Below are 23,499 nucleotides of genomic sequence, written 5' to 3'. Positions count from 1 at the left end.
TTCAATAATTATCACTTCCAATGTACCATCTATCACTGACGATCTGAATTCTTTGCAATGTTTTTTCACTTAACTGTTTTCATTCTAGCATGAGTAATCCTTTGCAATATTACTAACCAAGTAGTGCTAGCACTTTTTTGAAAGGTGCACATCTGAAGTAAGGCCAAGCTGTATACTCTATAATTCACAGTACATCCATCAATCATACACCAAAATAAAGGGAATTAAAGGTTCTTTGAATTATACCTAAGATATACAAGGTCTTTTTTAAACAGCCAGTATAACCAGTGATGAAAGCTGGGGAAATTCGTTTTCTTTAAAATCCTAACCCTATGCAAAATATGAAACTGTAGAGCGCCACCTTAAAGCAAATATAAAAATGTTTGCAATTATTTTTTTATTTTTATACAATTATGTATGATGTTCTGAATAAATGGTACATTCATATTGATGTTAAGCATGAAAATAAGCTAATTATGCTCATTTTGCTCTTGCTTACATAATTTGCCATGAGGCATGTTTGTGTGAGTAGTGACCTTAATTATGGGGAGATTAGAAGTCTTAGAATATAGGAATAGAGTCAACTTAAATTTAAAACTGTTGGAAGAAGTAAAAGAAATATATGGTGAAAATGTTTTTTTTCATTTATTTGCAATGAAATAAAAAAATAAATGATGAGAAAGTGAATTTCGCTTCTTCCATATGAAATAATAGGCAAATATTTTACACTTTGACCTTTGACCTTTATGAACCCGATGAGTTACCTCCCTATTCAAATTGTAAAATTCATTGTTGATATCTCAGAAATAATTCTGGCTAGTTTCATGTTCCTGTCATTCACCATAACATTAGTTGCTATGTTTACAAAATGTAATGTGCATTCTTAAAAAAGCTCACTTTTTATCGGGGGGGGGGGGGGGGGAGGGGCTGGACTTGTTAGAGACTCTGACACTCATAAATACTGTTCTGTGGGGGGAAAGGCAGGACAATTATTCAAAAGGATTGTTTTGATGCTTGCGACTTAAATGTTTCAGCCATATAAACATAATTAAATCATACAATAATAATACCTATATTCTCTTTATAGGGGCGCTCACCAGTTAATATGTACTTTTGAGAGAGTGATGTATGTAAGGTGAAGTAGTTCGCATTTAAAACATGCACAATGGAGAGAATGTTGGCATACCTCTATGCTACATTAATGTAATGTGGATGATATTTCTTTGGATATTGTACTTTTGGAAATTTTACATGATTTAAGCACACTGCTAACTAAAATGACTGCTCCCTTGTGTTAAAAACTCAGCCTGAATTAGTCTAAAGTACACTATCCATAGCAGCTACTAAAATAGGGAAAATGTATTTTGCCAGACTAGACAATACCAGCTTCTGAAAGTGCAATGAATGAATTACCAAATACACAAAATGTAAAAAAAGTTATCTGCTCTTTTTTATACAATTTACCTCTGAAGTTCAGGAAGTGAAAATGACAAAGTAGAGCAAGCACTTTTTTGAAAGGTGCACATCTGAAGTAAGGCCAAGCTGTATACTCTATAACCCATCAATTATACACCAAAATAAAGGGAATTAAAGGTTCTCTGAATTATACCTAAGATATACAAGGTCTTTTTTAAATAGCCAGTATAACCAGTGATGAAAGCCGGGGAAATTCTTTTTCTTTAAAATCCTAACCCTATGCAAAATACGAAACTGTAGAGCACCACCTTTAGTGTCAATAACAAGTCAAAGACATTAATGTCTTTTTTTCTTGAGAGAACTGGATATGTGAGGTGGTGGAAGGATGTCAAATATATTAAGATTGGACAATATGTTTAAAAGACAAGTATGGATACGTGAGGTGGTGGAAGGAGTCTTGATTTATTAAGTGTTGTTAGTGTTGTGTGGTTTAACGCCATTTTTCAGCACGCAATAGGCTATACATGGTGGCCAGTATTAATGGTGGAGGAAGAACCCAGGAAAAACCCGGAAAGAACCACCGACACGTGAGAAGCTACTGGCAAGCGTCTCACATACCCACATTGGCCGAATCTGAGACTCGAACCCATGCAGACAGCGGTGAGATGGCAGTGATCCTTAACAGAGAGCACTTTAGACCACTTGGCCACTCAGGGCCCCGATTTATTAAGATTGGACAATATGTTTAAATGGCAAATATAGATATGTGAGGTGGTGGAAGGACTACTAACTTATTAAGATTGGACAATATGTTTAAATGACAATCCACCTCCTGCATGTAGATTCTGTCTAACTTTAGATGCAAGCCTTATCAACTATTGCTCGAAATCACTAAACAGATATATAAGCAAATTTATCATTTTCATTTAACAAACACACTTATTTTATGAAAATGTACCTGCTTTACAAACTTCAATCACTTCAAATCCAATGTTTTCTCCTTCTCTGTCACAATCAGTCCAAATTATCAAGTAAGAACATCCTCGAACCTCCCGCTCCAAAGTCCTCTATAAAACAAACAGAAACTCATGATAAAATTATTACACTGAGACTGGCAAACATTGTAAGATTTTACTTCAACTGCACGCATAATACAGCTGCATTACGCTCACTGTTAAGTTCAGTGGTCCCAGGCTTGATACCATTTCTAGCACATGCAAAGAAATACATTAACCACCCAAGGGTACGTGGTTTCCTCAATTTTCTCTAGTTTTCACAACCTCAAACACCACTAAACATAACCAACTGAGCTGTCAAAATTATCTGGCTTGCTGAGGGCCATTTCAGTAAAATATACTTGAGACCCTGGTAAGGCATTTTTATTGTGAAGTAGTCACCAACATATGCATTTTAGAATTTGGTATCATTTTCATATTGATTCTGTGAGTAATTAGAGCACCATTACCTATATTTGCTTCAAATAATGCCTTTCCTACATACCAAGTATGTTTGAATGGAACAGCTCTCATCATGCAATGAAGTTTAATCCAAACAATTTTCATGGTTTCATTGTCAAGAATCATGAATGGCTTGCATTGTTCCTCTAAATTGTCCAACAACTGTCCCTGTGTAACTCATCAGATTTATGCATGTCCTGATGAAGTATGTCCCGGCATATAAACCACCTACAGGGATGGTCCTGGCTTTTAAAAAGCTGTCCTCAAAAAATCGCCAACCTCAATGTTTTGTTGCCAATTTTCAAAAAGTGTCGCCAAAACAAGTAGTGTACATTTTTCCAAGTGTTAATTTAGTCTATTAATGTAACAGGCAATGAAAATTACACAAGATGGGTTAGTTAATACTTTAATTACAACAAGCATTAACAAAATGTTACAAAGTGTTACATGAAGATCCGTCGCAATTTTAGGGCTGCCCACTTGCTGAATGCAGTTTCAAAGTAAAATTTTTCACATCTGTACATGCTGATTCTCATTAAATTCTCGAGAGATGAGATGCAGAGCTTATTTCTGATGTCAGTTTTTATGAGGTTCATCTTACTGAATCCACATTCACAGTCCACAGTGCTGACAGGTGACACCAGTAGTCTCTCAGCAGCCCACCCCCTTTATGGCTAGCTTCACAAAGCTTGAAGTGAATTGTTCCTAAATCACCAGAAATGATCACTGAATGCTGTATAAATTTTCTCGACAAGCAAAATAGGATCTCCATTCCCATGAATGAAACTTACACGAGTCAACACCTGGCAATATTGAACCGTATATATAAGCATAAATTCACACTTAGTTTAGGGATTCTTTCACTCCTGTATTTTGAGAAATAAATAATTATTATTAATTATGCAAAACTTTTTTTTTTTGTTGCTATTTCTTGTTGCAGAGTTTAAGTCTCTGCAGCCGTAACATGGGATTGATGGCAAAAGGAAAAGATCAATGAGTAAAATGCTGCACTGGCGACAGATATAATTGTGATTGAGATTTTTTCCATTTGCTTTGTATTTATACACAGTAGTCGGTATTTCAAAGGTTATCAGTTTTCTATGAAGGTTCAGCAAAACTACTGTATTGGTATATGTAAAAAAAAACAAACAAAAAACACACAGAAGGATTAGCCATACAATTAATTGTATCTGTTCTATTCGCGTCTTCAGAAGTCGGTCAGTTGTAGGTATAGTGCGGTAGCATGATTGACTGTATCACAGCATACAGTACTCAGCCCAGATGTCAGCATAAGCAGATTATGATGTAACAATGCACTGTAAAGATGGGGTTGTCAATAAGAACAAAGGATCGTTTGTGTAACAGATTGATTCCAATGCATTGCTTAGTCAAGTTTGTGGCTTCCTTTCGTTCTCCCTTTTAATTTATCCAGTCCAAATCCATGATTGTATGTACAAATTAAAGAACCAAAAAGTATGTCGCCAAAAAAATCGCCAGATGGGATATTTTTGTCGCCAAAAAGGAAAAAAAATCGCAATTTGCGACATTGGCAAAGTCCAGGACGATCCCTGCACCTAAAATGTCAAGCTGAGTACGGTATTTACCCATTAGCAAAATGTTCATAAGGAAAACTGACAGAAATTCTCTAGGTAGCAATGGAATTTCTTATATTTATGATCATCAAATCAGATCAAAATTGACTACTGAACAGAAAATTTCTTTTTCCAACTTTCCAAATGCCTCTTTGAAAGAAAATGGACCAAAAAACCACGGCATACACATATTTTGTTCATTAATGCATTATACCAAAACAATGGCTGCAGTGGGAATAGTGTGAAATCAATGCAGGTGAAGTTAATTTCATTTTTTGTATATGTATAGGCAAACTGACTCAAGGGCAACAATTTCACCAGAAACAAGAATCTAGGGTTACTGAATTATTAAAATGTTCAAGAATCTTCTTTTGTAGGGGTCTGCACTAGAACTGAAAATTTAAGGGGGAAATTTCTCCCACCATTAACACAAAAATACTGGGGGAGGGGCAAGAGGAGGGGTCCTGAATATAGAAGGGATATAGGTTATGCTTTAAAATACAACAGGATTGTTTAGAAACTATTGCAAATTCTGCAATGGCAAACCTTAGAACAGACCTTGCCTTGTTAATTTGTGTAAATTAAGATTGTGCAAAAAAAATAAAAAATTCTCCAAATTAAACCATTTTAAATGTACAATTTCATGGACTAAAGGCCACATTTTGATAATGACATAAAAATCACAGAACATCTTGCCTTGATATCAATGTAATTTTCTGGACAGTATTTCTGTACTTGAGCATCAAACAGTGCAACTGGATTACAGCTGTACCTGTAAAAAAAGAAAAACAAAAAGTAATAAAACTGATGGGCATGGAATGGGATACATTTTTAAAGTACTCAAGTATGAGTACAAGTACATTTGCTTCAGGTTAGGGTACAAGTTGTTCCATCTTTCCTAACCAGAAGTACAGTGGAACCCCGCTATAACGGACAACTGGGGTCCAAAAAATTGGTTAGTGTTAATATCAGGATCAAGTTAATGCAGGGTTTTACAGTATTTTACTTTTTTCAGAGAACAACTCATTGGCACATACAAGTATATTCATGTCTAATGTACATGATGAATAGGGTATCAACACCATTTACTATCATGCCGTCATGGCACTCAGTTCATCTATAATGCATGTAATTCCATCGAAAACTTGCAAACAGATTTACAATATTCAAAAATCTTTTTCCCAGATCATTGTGTCTGAATTCAATGTCCAATATACAGCATGAACAGAGTATCAACACTGTTTACTTGCCATCTGATATCGTACCGTTGGGGCTTGCAATTAATCCATAATATATGTAATTCCATTGCAAAAATTGCATACATATTTAAACTATTGAATAATTCTGTCACACATCATTATGTGCCTGAATTCAATTGGAAAAATTAACACCAAAATTAGGTTAAGAAAGATGGAACACATGTACGGTTCATTACGTTCCAGGGTCCATGAACGGTGTCTGTACAAATTTCATACTGCTAAAATTTTCTCATATGCGTTTCCATGTACATTTATCCATCGCAAATTTTCAATAATTAACGCTTGTACGACTATTCGTTTGAATGACTACAGCAAGAATAATTAACAATCAGCGTGCATTTAACTTTTACTTCAGGTTTTGTGAATATCAAAAGAAACATGTGAAAACTACTATACTAATCATTGTGCAAAGTGCAGAAAATGACTTGCGTTTGAAAACTTGCTTTTCCATAATGGTAAAATATTTTTCTAAAAAATAGGAAATTAATAACGAGTTCATAAGTAAACCCATACACATATAAATCCCAATAACTAAGTGCAGTACACCTGCAATGGTTATGAGTCACTTTTATATTAAAAATTTAAAGCTGAACGAATGTACAATTTTATATCCTTTCAATTTCCAGCTAATGAAGCGGACATTATTTACTGGTCAACTGATTGCGTCTAATAACACCGCCAAGTCCAGCAAACATGTTGGCATCTTTTGTCTTTTGATGTTTATTAAACTGTGAGAATCTTTTATCAACGGTTAACCAGTGCATTGTCTGCTGCTTGGTTGTGTATGCAGCTAAAGAAGAAGTACATGTTGGCTATTGTTTGAGCAACGATTGTATACAAAATTAATGGAAGACAATCACAAAGACGACTTACTGGCTTTACTCATGAACCAGTAATAAGTAACATTTCCAATAATATTTATTTTGGCATACAACTTCAAGAACCTGGTGATATTGTTAAATTTCAGAAGCTATGCCATGATCATAATATATTCGGATTCATACAGGAACCTTTCCCCAAAATGATAATAAATATTTTACACACTATTTGTCGTACTTTAAAAAAAGTATTTTTCTAGGTACGAGAATAATACATGTACATGTATTTAAAATTTCAGGAATGCCAAGATCATATTAAATTCATATTCATACACGATCTCATCACCATAATGATAATATATTTTTTATACACTATTTCATGTACTTTGAACAAAAAATATTTTTTCATGTGCAAATGAGTATACAAAATTTCGGAAGCCATGCCAAGACCGTGTTATATCCTAATTCACGTTATAATGGGGTTGCACTGTACTAATATGAGAACTTTACATTTGTACAAATGTAGTGCTTTTGACAATGCATCTGCAAAGAAGGCAGACACTATACTGTTTGCAAAATAAGAAATAAATGAATTAATATATATGGATTTCACTGACTATCAAACTTTTCCAAGCTCTTAATGATACAATCATATATTCCAATGATGAACAAAACAGATCAGAAACATGGCCTCAAGAGTGGTAGCAAATGCAGTTATCAAGAGCAAGGTCATATCATAATTTGGCCAAGATCACACAGATTCAAGTGTATATTCCATTACTTATACAAAAAATATATCCTCAAAAGTGGTAACAAGCTTAGTCAATAGCCATTAAAACCAACAAAACAAAATGAACTCTTCTACCAATATCTGCATTCAAACCCTTCTTCTTTTCCTCGTCTACATATCTATTTCCACGTACTATTTACAAACATCTTTTTGACAACTTTAATAATTGGCATCTGATTTTAAAAGTCCCAACAAAGATAAGAAGAAAAGAAAAGTTCTTTATTTGTAAAATATGTATAACATGAATTTGTTAAAACATCTCATATTTTACCCATTTTGAGGGTCATATTTTGAGGCAAGCACAGATCTTCCACACTCAAGTTAAATGATCCAGTAAAATCACTAGGGGAATGAAAATAGATAATAATATTTCCCATATTTCTTATTTTTATAAATTAATAGTCCATGCAATCGTGTTAAGATTGTTTCAATATCTCCTTTCTTCTCCAAACAAATGGCAAATATTTAGATGTAATTTCTCTTTCTTTTGTTTATTCAAAAGCAGACTCTATCAGCCATCGTTATTAAAATTACCAAACCACTGAAAAGCCTCAAATTTCCCATGGGATTCTTTGCTCAGAAATTTATCTTTCATCTCTCACAATGCAAATCACTGCATTTGAGCGGGCAAGTCTTTGAATAGTAAAAGCCATTGTGCACAGATTAAGAAAGATTGTTCTGTAACATCTTCTGTAGCTCATATAGCTGGTAAGTTCAATGCAATGTAATGGATATTCAATATTACATAACTATAATGTTGTGACTATCCAATAAAAGCAACAAAACTTAATCTGTCCAATAAGAGCCCACTGTGCACATCCATGATGGATAACAGCTTAGAAATGTAAATGTCGATTTTCTTAGATTCATGATGTATATGCTGTATGACAAAAGTTTCAAATTTTAAACAGTAAAGTACAAGCTAGTGACATTACACTGTACGAACATACAAATTCACATTTCAAGCTCTACAACTGTATACAGACTGGAGATTTCAGCAGTTTCCAAGTCATGGCTCTTAACAGTCGATGGAAAGGAAGTGACCTTAATAATACATTAGGAAGAACTCTGTTCAATTCATTAATAGCCACAATGAATGCAGTGTTGCTTAAAATGTTTAATCACAAAACATTACTCATTAAATAAACAAAGAAAATTCTACAGGATGCTTTGATCCCTACTTCAACCAAAATTTTCTTTTTGAATATTGACAGAGCATTTAGTAGTTGATTAGTAACCAAGCCTCGCTATTTCTTGTACTGTCCAACAAATTCAAGTAACCAAGTCTCACCATTTCTAGTATTGTCCAACAAATTCAAGGTTGAGCATTTAGTAGTTGCTTAGTAACCAAGTCTCACCATTTCTTGTACTGTCCAACAAATTCAAGGTTGAGCATTTAGTAGTTGCTTAGTAACCAAGTCTTACCATTTTTTGTACTGTCCAACAAATTCAAGGTTGAGCAGGTGTCCTGAAACTGATGTCATAGTCATTGTGCAATTGTTGTTGAGGATGTCGTACTCAAATTCATAGATCTTGTTAAACCTTGAAAATCCTTCTCGCTAAAAATAAAAGAAAAGATAACTGTAGCAAAGAACCATCATAAAAATACATGTCTAGAAGAATACTTTTGCTCGATATAAAACCCAGAATGAATATGATTTTTTTCCTCCATTTTTTCAAACAAAGATGGTTTGTTTACATACTGAGGGTCAAGATTATTTTCAGTGTGAACGTTCTATCATTTAAGGTTTAAAGAATATCCTATATATAATAAAAATAAAGAAAACTGCATTATCGTCATTCTTATTGATTATTCTTCATTCATTTCTTGACATCTGCATATGTTGAAACTTAGATAAATTTAGAAAAGTCTCTTTCCACTGCTATTCTCACATTCTTCCAGGTCCATTTGTTGCTCTGTACAATGCACCTAGTTCTATGTGACACTCCTCTTACATCAGTATTTTCTCAAAGGTGGAGTTCAATTTATATCTAACCCATATTATATGACCTACTTAGACTATAAATAATTTATTTTCATGATATGGTGTGATTCATCAAACAAAAGGAAATAGAACATGGTTTTTAACCAAAGGAACAAGGAGTTCTCATGCAAATCTGTCATTCCAAACACATGATGTTATTAGAAATAAAAGGCAACCATTTACTGTGATCTGTTATAGCTAAATCAAAAAGGTCCAGTGTAGAGTACCAAAATGTTTCAATAATCATTCATAATTTTTTAACCAGCAATGTTGTGACCAAAGCAATACTTTACCACTTTCTGAAATCCCTTTTTAGGACTCGTGTATACTGTCTTCAAAGAATGTTTTGGAATCCATAAGATCATCTCTTCTCTGTAAATGTTTGAATGCTGAAACCATCCTTGATGTTTCTGTGCTATAACAAGATTTGTATAATGCAGGGCTCAAAATCAGCAGTAGTCCGCTAGCCCAAGGCTAGTAGATTTCCTGTCGGACTTAAGTAACTTTCATAATGTTATTAGTCCAATGGGCTAGTAAGTTTTGTTTATCAACAGTCAGCGTTTGTTTACGCCATTCCCTAATACAGACTTGACTTAAGCAGATGTTCTGTAGAATCAACGCAGTGAAAGTTGTAAACACAGTCATAAAATATTAGCATGAGAAGATAACATCAATTTCTGCCTCGGAAATGTGTGTTTCTATAACAAGAAGCCATCTGATTTTGTGCATTTCGCTTAACAGCGCCAATTATGGTCCCGTCATTAACAACAGAAGTTTGGTAATTGATCCTAATTAATCTGATAGCGAATTAAATGAAAGATAACCTGGTATCACACTTTATTCACGCGACCACAGTAACAAACTACAAAGCGTTATACCACACAAAAGAACATGGCATCAACTATTCAAAGAAATTATATTGCATGTTTGTTTGTTTAAGGTTGTTTTGTTTTTTTTTGCTTGCTAGCTAAATGCTCCAACAGTCACAATCGGGAAACTGCATATTTTACGTTTGTATCGAAATAATTATAATAATTAGATCAATTTATTATGATTACATTACTGACACATCCTTTCCATACAACTACTTTTTCTATGATAATAAGAATAGTTTATATATTTTTTCCCATACAAGAATGAACAAATAATTAATTACAGGTGGAGATATCCAAGCTGAATGCCATACATTTGTTGGGAATTAAAATCTCTCAGCATGGTCATCTAAGATCTGAAAATTTTCCCGCTTATTATTAATTTCAACAATACATTGAGGTCTGATTAATTAGGAACAATTACCAAACTTCGCTATTAATGATGAGACCGTAATTGGAGCTGTTAAATACAACGTGCCAAGTCTGATGGCTTCGTTTGATGGGAACACACATTTTCCAAGCTGAAACTAACATAATCTTTTGATGTTGATATTTTGTAACAGTGTTTATAATAGCCACTGCTTTGATCCTGCAGAACATCTGCTGAAGTCAAGTCTTTATTAGGGAGAGGCCATTTAATTGGGGAAGGGGGGGGGGTAGCAAAGGCACGTGTTTTGAAACGTGTTTCTTGCTCAGACTTTCTTATATAAAGGACACTGTGCCATTCCTTTTCTTACTTTAAATAATTCACATCAGCTATACTGTAACATCTTGTATTTCAAAACAAGGCACAATTCCGGCCTTATAAGACAGGCAAAATGTGGCGTTTTATAGAATTTGTTTAGCCTCTGGAAAAAAGCAAAAGTTGAATGAAAATGATATAAAAGAGAGGAATAATTCTTATGATAGGGAAAAGCACAATCGAAAGTTTCAGAAGACATGGAGAAAAGATAAGAAATGGCTGAATTATGATGAGGAAAAGAACGTTTTGCAGTGTAACTGGTGTATGGAATTCTGCTGATAATGCCTATTTATGAAATAAAATTGTTGTTAATCTCAATACAAGTGTGTGACACTGTTTTGTGGATGGGACTAGTAAATTTCCCAGTACACTAGTCCTTCTGGCTACAAAATTTTTTTTTTGGGTGTTAAATTCAAGCCCTGTAATGGCATCTGTGCTAGCTATATTACCAGTGTATACCCTAGGGGTACAAGACTGAGAGTCAAAAATCTCCTTCGTGTCAAAACTGGGGGTCAGACTGAGTAAAAAATAAACTTTGGTATCAAAACTGGGGGTCAAATTAAAAATTTGGGGGTCTCTGAAGTGCAAATGAGGGTAAAGGGAAACACTGATTACATAAAAGATCTGCATCATTTATATTTGGGCCTATCTAGATATCATAAGAAGTATTTGGGTGAAATGATCATTCTTTCTGGATGATTAGCAAAAACATTTTCAAGATGACCATGATGATGGCCATATAGGATATATGAGCTAAACTATTTTTATTTAATACCAACTCAATTTCTTAAGAAGTCTTTTGGTGAAAAGCCCATGTTGAAATGATGATCCATTCAGGAGAAGCAATGATAAGATGTCAAGATTTTGAAGACGGTGGTCATGACAACCATACTGGTGGTCAGATTGACATCATTTTCATTTAGAACCAACTACATATTACTGTATTTTCCGGCATATAAGTCGATACTTTTTGACTTGAAAGTTCAGTCTTCGTCTTATACTCCAAATCGACTTATATATGGATTGTGTCATTGAAATTGCATCAACTTATATATGGATTACAGTATCCGGTATGCTATTGACATTGCTCTATAATCGGCATAATCGAAAACAGGTCACATAGAAGTACAAATTCATGTTAAATTACTATGTCAATAAATTGTCATAAACTAATATGACTGCGTTTATATTTGTAAGTTTTGTCACTATTTATTTTGCATTCTGCGTGTTTTTTCTTATTTCTCAAACATAAAATAAAAGAAAACAATTTACCGTACCAGTAAAAACTTCACCGGGCCGCTTACCACACTTACGGTCTATACTCTATAGTGTACTGTACTAATTCAAAGCATATTGTTTGTTCCTAAAAAAAAAGATATGAAATAAATGGTCCATTAATATTTGATTTTCCAGTATAATGTTGGACACACGTGAGCAATTACCGGCATAGCTTTTTGATTGATCCAATTGATCCTACAAAGGGATGTAATCCATATTAACTCGAGCGTTCTATGATTATTTATAAAATAATGTAGATCATGCATTCTACTGAATCCCCCAAATCATATGTTTCTAATTGTATTTGACAAAGTTTCACAAATAAATTAGGTTTAAACTACACTAAAATCAGATATATAGATGGACTACCAGTACTCATAGATCATCAGTGATCCATGATTTTTAGTTTCACAATTCAGTTTAAAGCAAATTGTAATGTCAACACTTCACCTATATTCATTCTTAACCAGCTGACGATTCGGTGTCTCTCTTTGATTATACCGGTTGTTGATAAATTGGTCTTTGGTTTCCAACAACAATCAAAGCCAGTTGCCGCAATTGTTTAGACCCTGATATTGGCTTTAGCTACCGATACTAGTTACCATATTGCCGGTTCCCCATTGTTCTTTATCATTAATCCGCATCAATTACGCTACCTGTTTTTAATATCAATGGGATTAAGTACAACAGGAAATGATGCCCACTCCCTTCTCTAGATGTAAATAATGAATTTAGCCATGGGCATTGTTTTCATTGCCATAGTACAGGCACATTTTAATGAGTTCGGTATATTTTGATCAATCTTTTCAGTCATAATCATTCATATAAATATCCCCGTACAAATCATATAACTTATCTAACAATGCCTCCCGTCAAATCACGCAAGTCTTACACAGCGGCTTTTAAGCTGGAACTTATAAAGTTCTCATCTGTTGAATCTTGCACTCAAGACTGATTTCAACTGGAAGGAATAATCACAGCATGCACAGCCACGTGGCTCTTATTGCAATGGATATCATAATTAAAACAAATATGGTTTAAACTAAACTAAAATCAGATATATTGTGAGCGCGCGCGTGCTTGTGTGTGTGCGCACGAGAGAAAGAGTGAGAGATGAAAAAAATTGTCCGTGTACAAGATCGTTCTTTTCTTCAGGGCGGTCTTTATTTGTAGCTTTTGCAAAGAGAAAAAAGACGGTATTTTGAGTTACCTGACGATTGTGATAATCCTCATGTATTACGAGCCTACTATATTCCATTATCAATAAACACCTCTAAATCAACAATTCATTCTTGTTTTAATTACGATGTACATTGTCACAACAACCACATGGCTATGCAGTGTTATTTACATGGTAATTAAACATGCTTGGCGCTTTTGTTATAACTGAAAATAGATTGAGGGCAAGAATCAACAGAATAGGTCAAATCAGCGAGGCTGCAAGTAGGGAAATGAGGCTTTTTTTAGGGAAATGAAAATCTGTCAACATTTTATTGAAGTCATTGTCCATACAAAATTTGTTATAAGGACAAGAGATCATACCCATTACTTTGTATTCGAACTTGCCGATAAAGATAATAGTGGCGTATATCATTGAATAGATTAGTAATAAAATGTTAATTATATCCAAGTCCAAACAGAACAAACACTTAAAAAATAGTATATGTATATGTATATATATATATATATATATATATATACGAATCGATTTAACGGAGTCCGTGACTTTCAAACTTACGATAGAAAATGGCAAGTTTGTATAAGTTATGTTCGTAACTACAGGTAATAAAATGAACTACAACATGGATATGCTTTCAATTATAATAAAACAAGCATGTACTGTTTATTCAGCTGTGTCAATTGTAGGGCTGTCAAAAATCACGAAAAACCAACCCGGGTACCCGTTGCGAAATTTAACGGGTACCCGGGTACCCGTTAGCACATGAATGACATGTACAACCGTAGACCAACTAATTGTTATCCCCATTTCTTTAATATTTTATATGGCGATAGAGGCTAACCGTGTAATGCACTACTCGGTCTGATGCGTCCGCACCGATGTAGCTGCGAATGATCTGACCGCACGCTATTAATTAATAAATTTATTTAGAATGACCTTTGTACACAGATGGTAGGTATAATCCAACTTTTAATGATCACTGTGATCAGCCGCGTTAAATCCTTTAGAACACTCACCTTTTTTTAAAGTATAAGTCCTTGTTAGAACAGACCACGTTTATTCATCGGCTTTTGACCACAGATTTGAATTACCCACGCATGCGTGTAAAGCAGCTTTACCACATGTCAAGAGTAATGCGTAAAAACCATCTTTGTGTGTGTGTGTGTGTGTGTTTGTGTGTACGAAGATTTCAAGGTGTCTAGGAGATAATTGTTCATAATATAAATTGTGGGATTTCTTGTGTGTTCGGAAATCAAAGGTATCCATCTGGATTTCATTAAAAGAGCACGCAATGTACCGATCATTTAGCACCCACAATCAATAGTTATCGTCTACAAAGAGGTTTATTACCTGTAGAACAATGCTATGTTTTAACCTTGGTATATAATGCCTCGGGGATAACGGTTTGTCCTGTTGCACAATGCCAATGAATTTTATTAATCCAAACAGACTCTCTGATGTATTGTTTATTTATATTAAGCAGGGATCTGGTTTCTAATTAAAGCCATAGCTGTCACACCTGTTTGAAGTGGTTGGCGAGTGTGGCGATTTTTTTTACGGGTACCCGCGTTTACGTTTCAATACCCGGGTTTTTCAATACGGTCGGGTACCCGAGTACCCGTTGACAGCCCTAGTCAATTGATAACAAAATATAGCAGTTCAGAAGTAAAATCACAAGCATGTTAGCATCGGTAATGCAATTTCACGATTGCCGGTAATATGGAATATCATACAACGATACCATCAATATTCATGCAACCGGAAGTTACTAGTATAAAATACAAAGCCAAGTTATTGACCTGGCCTCGTCTTATACTCCGAATTGACTTATATATGGACGTAGGATGGAAAATTTACAAAATTGGTCAATTTGACTTATACTCCGCATCGACCTATAGGACGGAAAATACGGTATATGAAGTCTTCTGATACAACCCTCATGTCAACATCACTTTCTGTTCAGAAGTAGGAACATGCTTTACAATATCGCTGCCATGATGATCATTCTGGATGTCTGAGCATTTACATTTTCATGTGGGTCAATCAGACCTTGGGATAAATGCATGTTTAAAGTTTAACGGCAATCGTCTAAGTATTGCATATATATATATATATATATATATATATATATATATATATATACATACATATACATATATGTACTTTAGGAAGAGCAGCAACAGATGAACAGAAAACAACAAACGTTCTTCTGGTCTATGATCACTAGAGGGAAAAATGACCTTGTAAGTTGTATGCTTTATCTTAAACTTTTACTAAACGGAGGAGAGGGATTTTTCTCCAAATGTCAATGATATAAAAAAAACATTTGAAAAACCTTTTACCATTCAGCTCCTTTTCATAAACAAGTTATAAAGTCTGCTGATATCGTCTCATTATGTCACAATGATTTTATGTCCATATACTTGCTATGAAAGTCAGAAAAAGCACACAAACAGCCAAGTGACCACAAACTGAACCAGAAAATTAATCTTCACAGAGAGCAATGAATGTTACATTTTAGGATAATAAAATTTGTCAAGCCTTTTGGTGGCTTTATGAAAGTTCTGGACTGGCTTCTTAAAAATGTATAAATCTTTCTGAGAAAACATCTTTTACTAGTTGTGATAAGCAATTCTCAGAGAGAAAATCATTGAGAAAAACTACTAGTACATTGTTTTCTCAGCTGGATTGGTCTGGATAAATATTATACAAATTATTTTTTGCTTTATTCCTTTATATATGTAACGAGAGGCGTTTGGGGTGATTCGAGTGCTTGGGATGTCTCGAAGTTTTGGCGTGTTTTCGGATGTTTCGATGGACCCGGAGGTAGACCGTAAGAGGGAACACATAACCGTCCCGGGATGATAGCGAATACTGCCCTTTAAAAAATTACTGATTACACCATCTGACGGATTTACGTGGGTATATTGTCTTTTTATGTGTTCAGTACTATCGTGTTATAATATGGCTGACGATACCAGCTCTACAATTCATCATATTCAAGTCTACTACCTTACGGTATCTTCCTCCTGACATTATATCGGCAATTGACTTTGCTGCATCGTTCTTTTCTCCGACATTTAGAATTCGCACCATCTCGAATTTTATGAAAGATAACGAAAATCTTCTTTTAATAACACCATTGATCAACGAAATATAACCCATCTATAAAGCATAATTATCATTCATCGTTGGGATCGCTGGCTTTATCCAGATACACCACACATGAGATTTGGGAAATGTGAAACGAATTCGGCGCCATCTTGTCAAAGGTCAAGGTCATAATTGCAACTTTTACGACGAATGCCAAACCGAAAGTTTAACCTGCAATTTTTAAAACAAACTTAAACAATTTATAATGAAAAAATGATATTAGAATTCATTAATATTACCCATTTGTCTAAAAATAGAAATGAGTTCTTACATAAATGTCGCAAACGTTTAGTAGAACTAAGTGCGGTATTTACATAAGATGGCATGTCGACTACTAGGAGTGAACTTGAGAAATATTGGCCGAAATATATTCAGTGCAGCTGTGAGACGGTAATTAGCGCTTACAGTACATAGGACCAATTAATAGCACGTTGATATTCAATCATGATAATGGTTTAGCGTGACCACATATTTATGAAAGTCGTACTCCTTACACAAGTTACAGATTCGGTCCATAACAAATTTAATTTAGAAATCACCTCAGTCAGGTTTGTATTTTGTTATTCTTGTATGTCTGAGTAACACTTATTGTTATTAAGCAATAAATAACTGTCGATTTTTATAGTAAACGTCATATTGGTCATTAGTCCTATAATGTAAAACGTATCATGAGATATTTTTGGTTTGTTTTGGTACTACGTCTTACTCCCACAATAACGACCTTGTGTAGCATGTTCCCAAGTCGACTGACAGGAGACCGAGAGGTAATATTTTCAGGAATATCTCACGCACTTGGCAGCCCATATTTACACTCTTCCACAAATTTAAATCTAATTGATTATACTTTGCTGTCTTTAACACATTAACCCCCGAGCTAAACAGCTAGGCAATCCCATACAGCATACTTAAAGAGATCACCTAGAGCAGTGTTAGCCTTACCAGTGCCTATATCCCTGAGACTTGCTGACAGCACTTGGCTTGCAGATTTTTATAGAGTGGGCTACTTGCAATAAATTTGTTATTATTTTATTTGTATTCATTTAATTAAGCTGAAATTTGGCACATCAGTTCTCAGTAAAATTACATACATAATGGTATAAATTTCATGCTACATGCAGAAATAAAACTCATGCATGAATGTGAAAACAAATGATGTACTTGCCAATTTGCTTCTCTTCCCATGAATAATCTATAAAATCCATTATGAATTCACACAGAATTATTAACAGCATCAACACAAAATAAATTCTTTTTTATGTACACAGGAATTCCACTTGTCATCTCTCTTGTAAACTTAACATCCTGTAAATACTGTACACAAATGGGCATATTTTCCTTGCTCTTTACTTACCTTTCTTCCTTAGAATTCTTACTGAAAATTTAACAACTAATAAAATACTTAACAAACATTGAATTATGATCACTCATGCTAACATTTATTTCCCAAACATTTATTTAACAATTCTTCAAAAGAAAAAAAAGCTCCAAAAATTAAATTTATTTGCATCAGGGTCTAAATCCGTTGTTGGCCCTGGTGTTGGTCCTGTATATAGCCTCTTGTCAATGTGTGTTTTATCATTTACGATCCATCAATCAGCTCTTCTTTCAATTTCTTCTTCTCCATCCTCTTCAACATTCTCATCACTACCACTGTTATCTCCAGTAGCTATTTCGATGTCACTTATCAATCTTGTCTGATTAAAATCCTGAAAATTCTCTATCAGTGTCTGTCAAGTAAAAGTCTGCTCCCAGTGGCTGATTCTCGTCAATTTGCATCATTTTCAGATCTATATATTTTCACTATTTCTGCTGCTAACGAAATCAGTTTTTTTTTCTCCCTTTGTTCAGCAGTGTTCATTCTAACTATGTAAGCTAAAATTTTATTGGTTAAACTGCCTGCATAATTAGGAAATGGCTTCAAATCAACCAATGGTGCGGGATACAGGCCTAGACAAATACTGCCACTCAAACCTGGCACCCAGGATACAAGCTAGGTAAACTCGGCCACATTATCGAGGCACTCGGGAGATGAGGGAGGTAAACTATGATGAGCTATCGAGGCAGCAGGGGTTAATGTGTTAAGGAATCAAAATTTGACAGTTGCAAATGGACACATTTTCATGATCCCTTCAGCTGGATGGAATGCAATGGAAGCCATTTATGCCAAAATCTGATTAGGTTGAAGTATGTTCTTTAACAAATCTAATAAAAACATACTAATACATGTATTGAAGAAAGTGTTTAGATAGTTTCGTGTCATTCAAGATATGTAGCATCCTTTCAGCCAATTTCAGCATTCCCAACTTCCATCACATTTCAAACAACTGTGATGTAGGTCACAAGAACTTAAAACATGTCCATTTGCTTGTGTGAGAATTTGAATTTATTCGAAGAAAGACATCAGAGTAGGTAGAGTCTATATTTTGTATATTTTTTTCCTAAAAAAAAATAATTCATCATAAAGCACAACATGAATTAAATTTGGGTACCAAAAAATTATTGTAGCATACCTGTCTTACAACTCTTTTTTGCCATAAGTTACAAGGCCACACGGGGCCCCAGATTGTTAGGTTGAAATAAACCAAGAATTTTATCATGAGATGTCATATTAGGCCAAGAAAAAATGGGTGTTCTATTGCACTGATTTTAACATAAGAGTAAGCAGGTCATGTTTTATTTTTTGTTATTATTTAAATAAACTCTTAATGTGATTTTCTGTTTTGTCACTTTGAGAAACAGGAACATTTGGCCAACCAGAAACACTTTTTGCCTTAAGGTTCACATTGCCAGATAGAACTTTGAGTTTGTCTAGTCATGTTCATTTTTGTTTTATTGTAACTAGGAGGGTTTTGTTAGTTTTTTCTGTGATTATAATTATCCTCTTTTCCTTGCACCATACTTCAAGTATGTCAAGAGCATCTTGTAAATTATTCACGAGTACAATTTATGTTTTACATGACTCAGTGTAGGTAAGTGGAAGAAATTGAATCCCCATTCTAAAGAGGTAAGACATTTATAAATACAATGAATAACACAGGTCCATGGATAGAACCCTGTGGTACTCCACAATTAATATTTTGACTTTCATATAAAGTTCACCATTAAAGAACATTTTGCACTCTATCAGTCAAGAATGAAGTAAACCAGTTTAGGGAGATTTCATCGTATTGAATGATTTTCCATCTTTTTAAGCAAAATTTCATGGTCTAAAAGAATAAAAGCTATATGAAAATCAATTATTTTTTTTAACCAGAACTAGTAGAACTGCATTTTTGTCCATATGATTCTAGTCACATGAATTGCACTTTTGCTTGCATTCAGTGGTATGAACACAGAGAAATCTAAGAGATGATTACTCATCACTGATGTATGTAGAATCAGTGACTTAACTGGGATCATAATATTGCCACGAAATTCAGAATATCCAGCCATAACATAATGCTTATAAAAGCAATTCAGATTCTTTTATGACAAGACTGGATTTTTGTGATGATGATGATGAATCAAAAACCAATAAAACTCCCACAGATGATGCTTGCAGTTTTAACATGTTGCATATAAACCGATGTCTTTGTGTTGATTTTGGAATTGCTGGTATCATGGGAAAAATTATTTTTACCCATAACAAGTGCTTTTTATGACTACTTAGTAGTTTGAGTAGTTCTTGGGATATTTAAGAGGTCTTCTCTTATTAGCTCTATGTAGTGGAGGTTTGACTAAGTCGTTTACATAGTACCTGAATTGGTGGAAATTGAGATTGTTGGAATTCTTCATCTTGTGAAAGGTAATTGCATACTTAAAGAAATACCTAAAGCATCTTTTTGTTTCATTGTTAACATGAATTAATCTAGTTCCAAGTCTTACAAACACTGATGATCTGGAGTGTGCATAACACTGTCAAACAGATAAAATGTTGAACTCAATTTTATCTATGGGGCCATGCATTAGAACATATTTGTACGAGTTTGACACATTTTTGTATTGAACTGGCATCAGGTACATAGTTCTTTAGTAAGAATATAAGAAGTGAAGAGTAACTCTTGCAGCTCATTTGCTGTTGTTTTGAAGACAATTTCCAAAGCCCTGCAGGCACAGTGACAGTTCAGAACTGCTTAATCCATTCATACCTTACAAATTTAAAACCATACCATCCTTTGTCAGCACAGAAAATATCATCAGCAGCAAGTACAATGTAAACTCCATGCTATTTGTAGCACATGAAGCAGCCAGGACAAAAGTACACACTGTATGCCCAGGGGCATACAAAATTTTAGCTGCATACATAGCCATACTGTTGACTCTGCCTTGTGAATAATTAAGTAACATAAAGCATGTATAATGTAAACGATTTTCATTCTTTCAGGACAGAGGCAGCTAGCTTTCACTGTAATGCCATTTGTCTTGGAGAACATGATGCAATTGACAGAGACCAGCCACTTCCATACATGTCAGTTAGAAAGACACAGAGCAGGATAAACGAAGAAGTCGTAATGCGTGAATCAGCACCGCCATATCAGGGGTTTAGTGTGTGGATTAGTCTTGTTGCGTTTATGATCTACTTTTTCATACTTCGAGAAGAAAATGATCTGGATGAACATCTTGATGAAAGTTTGCCCAGTAAGATGTTTGACTTGGAAGAACAAGATATTTTGAAAAGAATTCATTACAATAGAACACACGACATTCCATCTGGTGAACTGGAAGCTAGACTGCATGAAATTCAGGCTGGAAAGCAAGCAAACAGATCTGTATAACCACTTAAAACACAAGAACTCAATTGTTTATTTTACCGATGGCTTCTGATGCATAGTTAATGCATTTTAAATTGCTTGTCAAATTTTGCAAATTTAACCCCAAGAAATGTATAGGGACATGCACTTTTAGCCTGACAGTTAAATAGCATCCATAAAGATATTGTAAATAAAGAACATTTTTAACTAAGGTGAATTTAAATTGGTTTTGTGAGATGGTCTAGATCCATCTGTTGTAACAGGAAGCCAATATCTGTATGATATATTTGTGAAATTTAAACTAGAACATGTTATAAATAAATCAGAAACCGCTTATTGTTATTGCATTGAATTTCAGATTACTACTATCTTGTGTTCCACATGGAGGTAAGCATGAGAAAAGCATTGGGATTTTAGTGAATAGGGCTGTAAACAGGTACCAACTGTAGGACTTGAATAATCACCCACAATCAATGTATGGATTATGGTGTATGCCTGAAGTGTACCAAAACCAGTGGTGGACAATCATAACAGTGCAGCTTTTTTAGCCTGTTATTGGACATGAACTGTCTTAAAATTATACAAACTCAATGAAACAGGTGAACAATAAAATGGGTCTACAAATGTTTTAATTTATATTTTGATCATAATCCCCTCCCAGAGATCAACACCATTAAGTATGACATGCATCATCAGTTTTACTTTTTAGAAGTTATAATTATTCTCGATAACCCTTGTAATTTATTTTCTCATTGTAGTTTTATTAAACGATTTGAATTTGTACTAGTATACTAGACATGTAAACATCCTTAAAAGCAACAAAAAAACCAATCAAATTTTAAAACAGTTCTTTAAGGTAGAGTACATTACCTAGTAAGGGATACATGCAACTGACGCCTTTATATGTTGTTTATACAGAATGCTTGGAAAATATGTATGTAGAGAATTTTGCATGTTTGGTTTCTTGCAAGTGTTTATCTTTTAACACAATTCAGTATTAGCAGCGTCACATTTTCAGTCTTTTTCTTAATCAATGAATGAATTTGTGTTCTTATCTGGGAAAAATTTCACAACCTTCATAAAGTTGTATCTTCAAAAACAATTTCTATTTCAACACTCTCCCAATACATCTGCTTCACTATAAACCAAGTACAACTGTTGAAATTCATATAAATTTGCATGTAACATGTTTGAAGAATACAAATGTTAACATTACTCTGCTTCACTATATATTCTTCAGTGATAAAATTTTCATACGAGCTGCTGTGGTACAAATATTGGGAATCAACTTGTCTCCATTTTCATCTAATTAGAAGTGATTACTGACACGATTTTGAAGACATTGATTTTGGCAGCCATATGTGATGTATGACAGGCACCATTTTCTTTAGGACTTAGTGAAAACTCCATAATAATGATCATCCTTTCTGAGGTAACAGTGAATACATTTTCAAGACAGTATAATGTATGAATGGCACCAAGTCTACTGGCAAAAACACAATGTTGATACAGCCATCCATATAGACATGACTTTCCTTCACAAGGTGCTATACGATTTGGAAATGGCTGCTTTGTTGACCATAGGCACCTTTTTTCATTCAAGACAAAGTTGTGACTATTTTTAAGATGGTGCCATATCTGTTGTCAGATCAGCACCGTAATTAGGACCAGCTAGATCTCACAAGAATTCTTTTAGTAAAAGCCCCATAATGCCATGATGATCCATTCAGGAGGAATAGTAGCATAGCTGCCAACCTTCCAGGCTCACAATTAGTGAAAGTAGGGATAAAAAGTCGTGAATTTAGACAAGAATTCGTGAAAAATACCATGACAATAACTCCATCCACTCTGACCACTCCGACCGTCAATACTACACTATATCAAGTTCGCAATATAAAATTAAAACACTACATATATGCAGAAATATTTATTTATCAAGACATGATACTGTGACAGACTTAAACTTCCTCAACTGCTTGATCGTAAACTTGTTTTCTAAACAGTTCAGACTTCTTGCCGGCTAAAGTCTTATGTTTCCTCACAAGAGAAAATACACTTCGCTTGCACTGTTGCTGTGAGGAATGCACAGGAGCTGCAGCACTTTTGGTCCTTCCACAGGAAAATTTGGAATCGATTTTCAAGTCTGGCAACATTTGTCAGAACAAATGTTTAGCATGGTCTCCAGCTGATAAAGGTAGATTGTGTTCGACAAAAAAACTCACAAATA

At 34.4% G+C, this 23,499-nt stretch overlaps 2 protein-coding genes across 4 annotated transcripts in view; one reads left to right on the top strand and one right to left on the bottom strand.

The window, feature by feature from the left end:
- Positions 1-16,651, bottom strand: part of LOC149806096 (DNA topoisomerase 3-alpha-like) — a 103,601-nt gene extending 86,950 nt beyond the window's left edge. The window contains exons 1-4 of one of the 2 annotated variants that reach the window (XM_089950974.1): positions 16,402-16,651; positions 8,758-8,891; positions 5,162-5,237; positions 2,375-2,483 (exon numbers count right to left, since the gene is read on the bottom strand). In XM_089950974.1, coding sequence (XP_089807100.1) covers positions 2,375-2,483; positions 5,162-5,237; positions 8,758-8,891; positions 16,402-16,554 — 472 coding nt within the window. In that variant the 5' untranslated portion in view covers positions 16,555-16,651. The remainder of the gene's footprint in view (positions 1-2,374; positions 2,484-5,161; positions 5,238-8,757; positions 8,892-16,401) is intronic. The other variant, XM_089950975.1, reaches the window with a different exon arrangement.
- Positions 16,652-16,789: 138 nt separating this feature from the next.
- LOC149806095 (uncharacterized) lies at positions 16,790-21,897 on the top strand. 2 transcript variants are annotated; one of them, XM_089950972.1, is made up of 2 exons: positions 16,790-16,932; positions 20,906-21,897. In XM_089950972.1, the coding sequence occupies exons 1-2, from the start codon at positions 16,862-16,864 to the stop codon at positions 21,294-21,296; spliced, it is 462 nt and encodes a 153-aa protein (XP_089807098.1). In that variant the 5' UTR covers positions 16,790-16,861; the 3' UTR covers positions 21,297-21,897. The 2 variants fall into 2 exon arrangements, with proteins under 2 accessions (XP_089807098.1, XP_089807097.1); XM_089950971.1 differs by lacking the exon at positions 16,790-16,932 and adding an exon at positions 16,939-17,090.
- Positions 21,898-23,499: the final 1,602 nt, after the last annotated feature.

The sequence above is a fragment of the Sinohyriopsis cumingii genome, chromosome 2 (assembly GCF_028554795.1).
Source record: "Sinohyriopsis cumingii isolate HCF-2022 chromosome 2, ASM2855479v2, whole genome shotgun sequence".
NCBI lineage: Eukaryota > Metazoa > Mollusca > Bivalvia > Unionida > Unionidae > Sinohyriopsis > Sinohyriopsis cumingii.
Note: the sequence above shows the minus strand (reverse complement) of the source record. Positions and strands in the feature narration are given on the sequence as shown.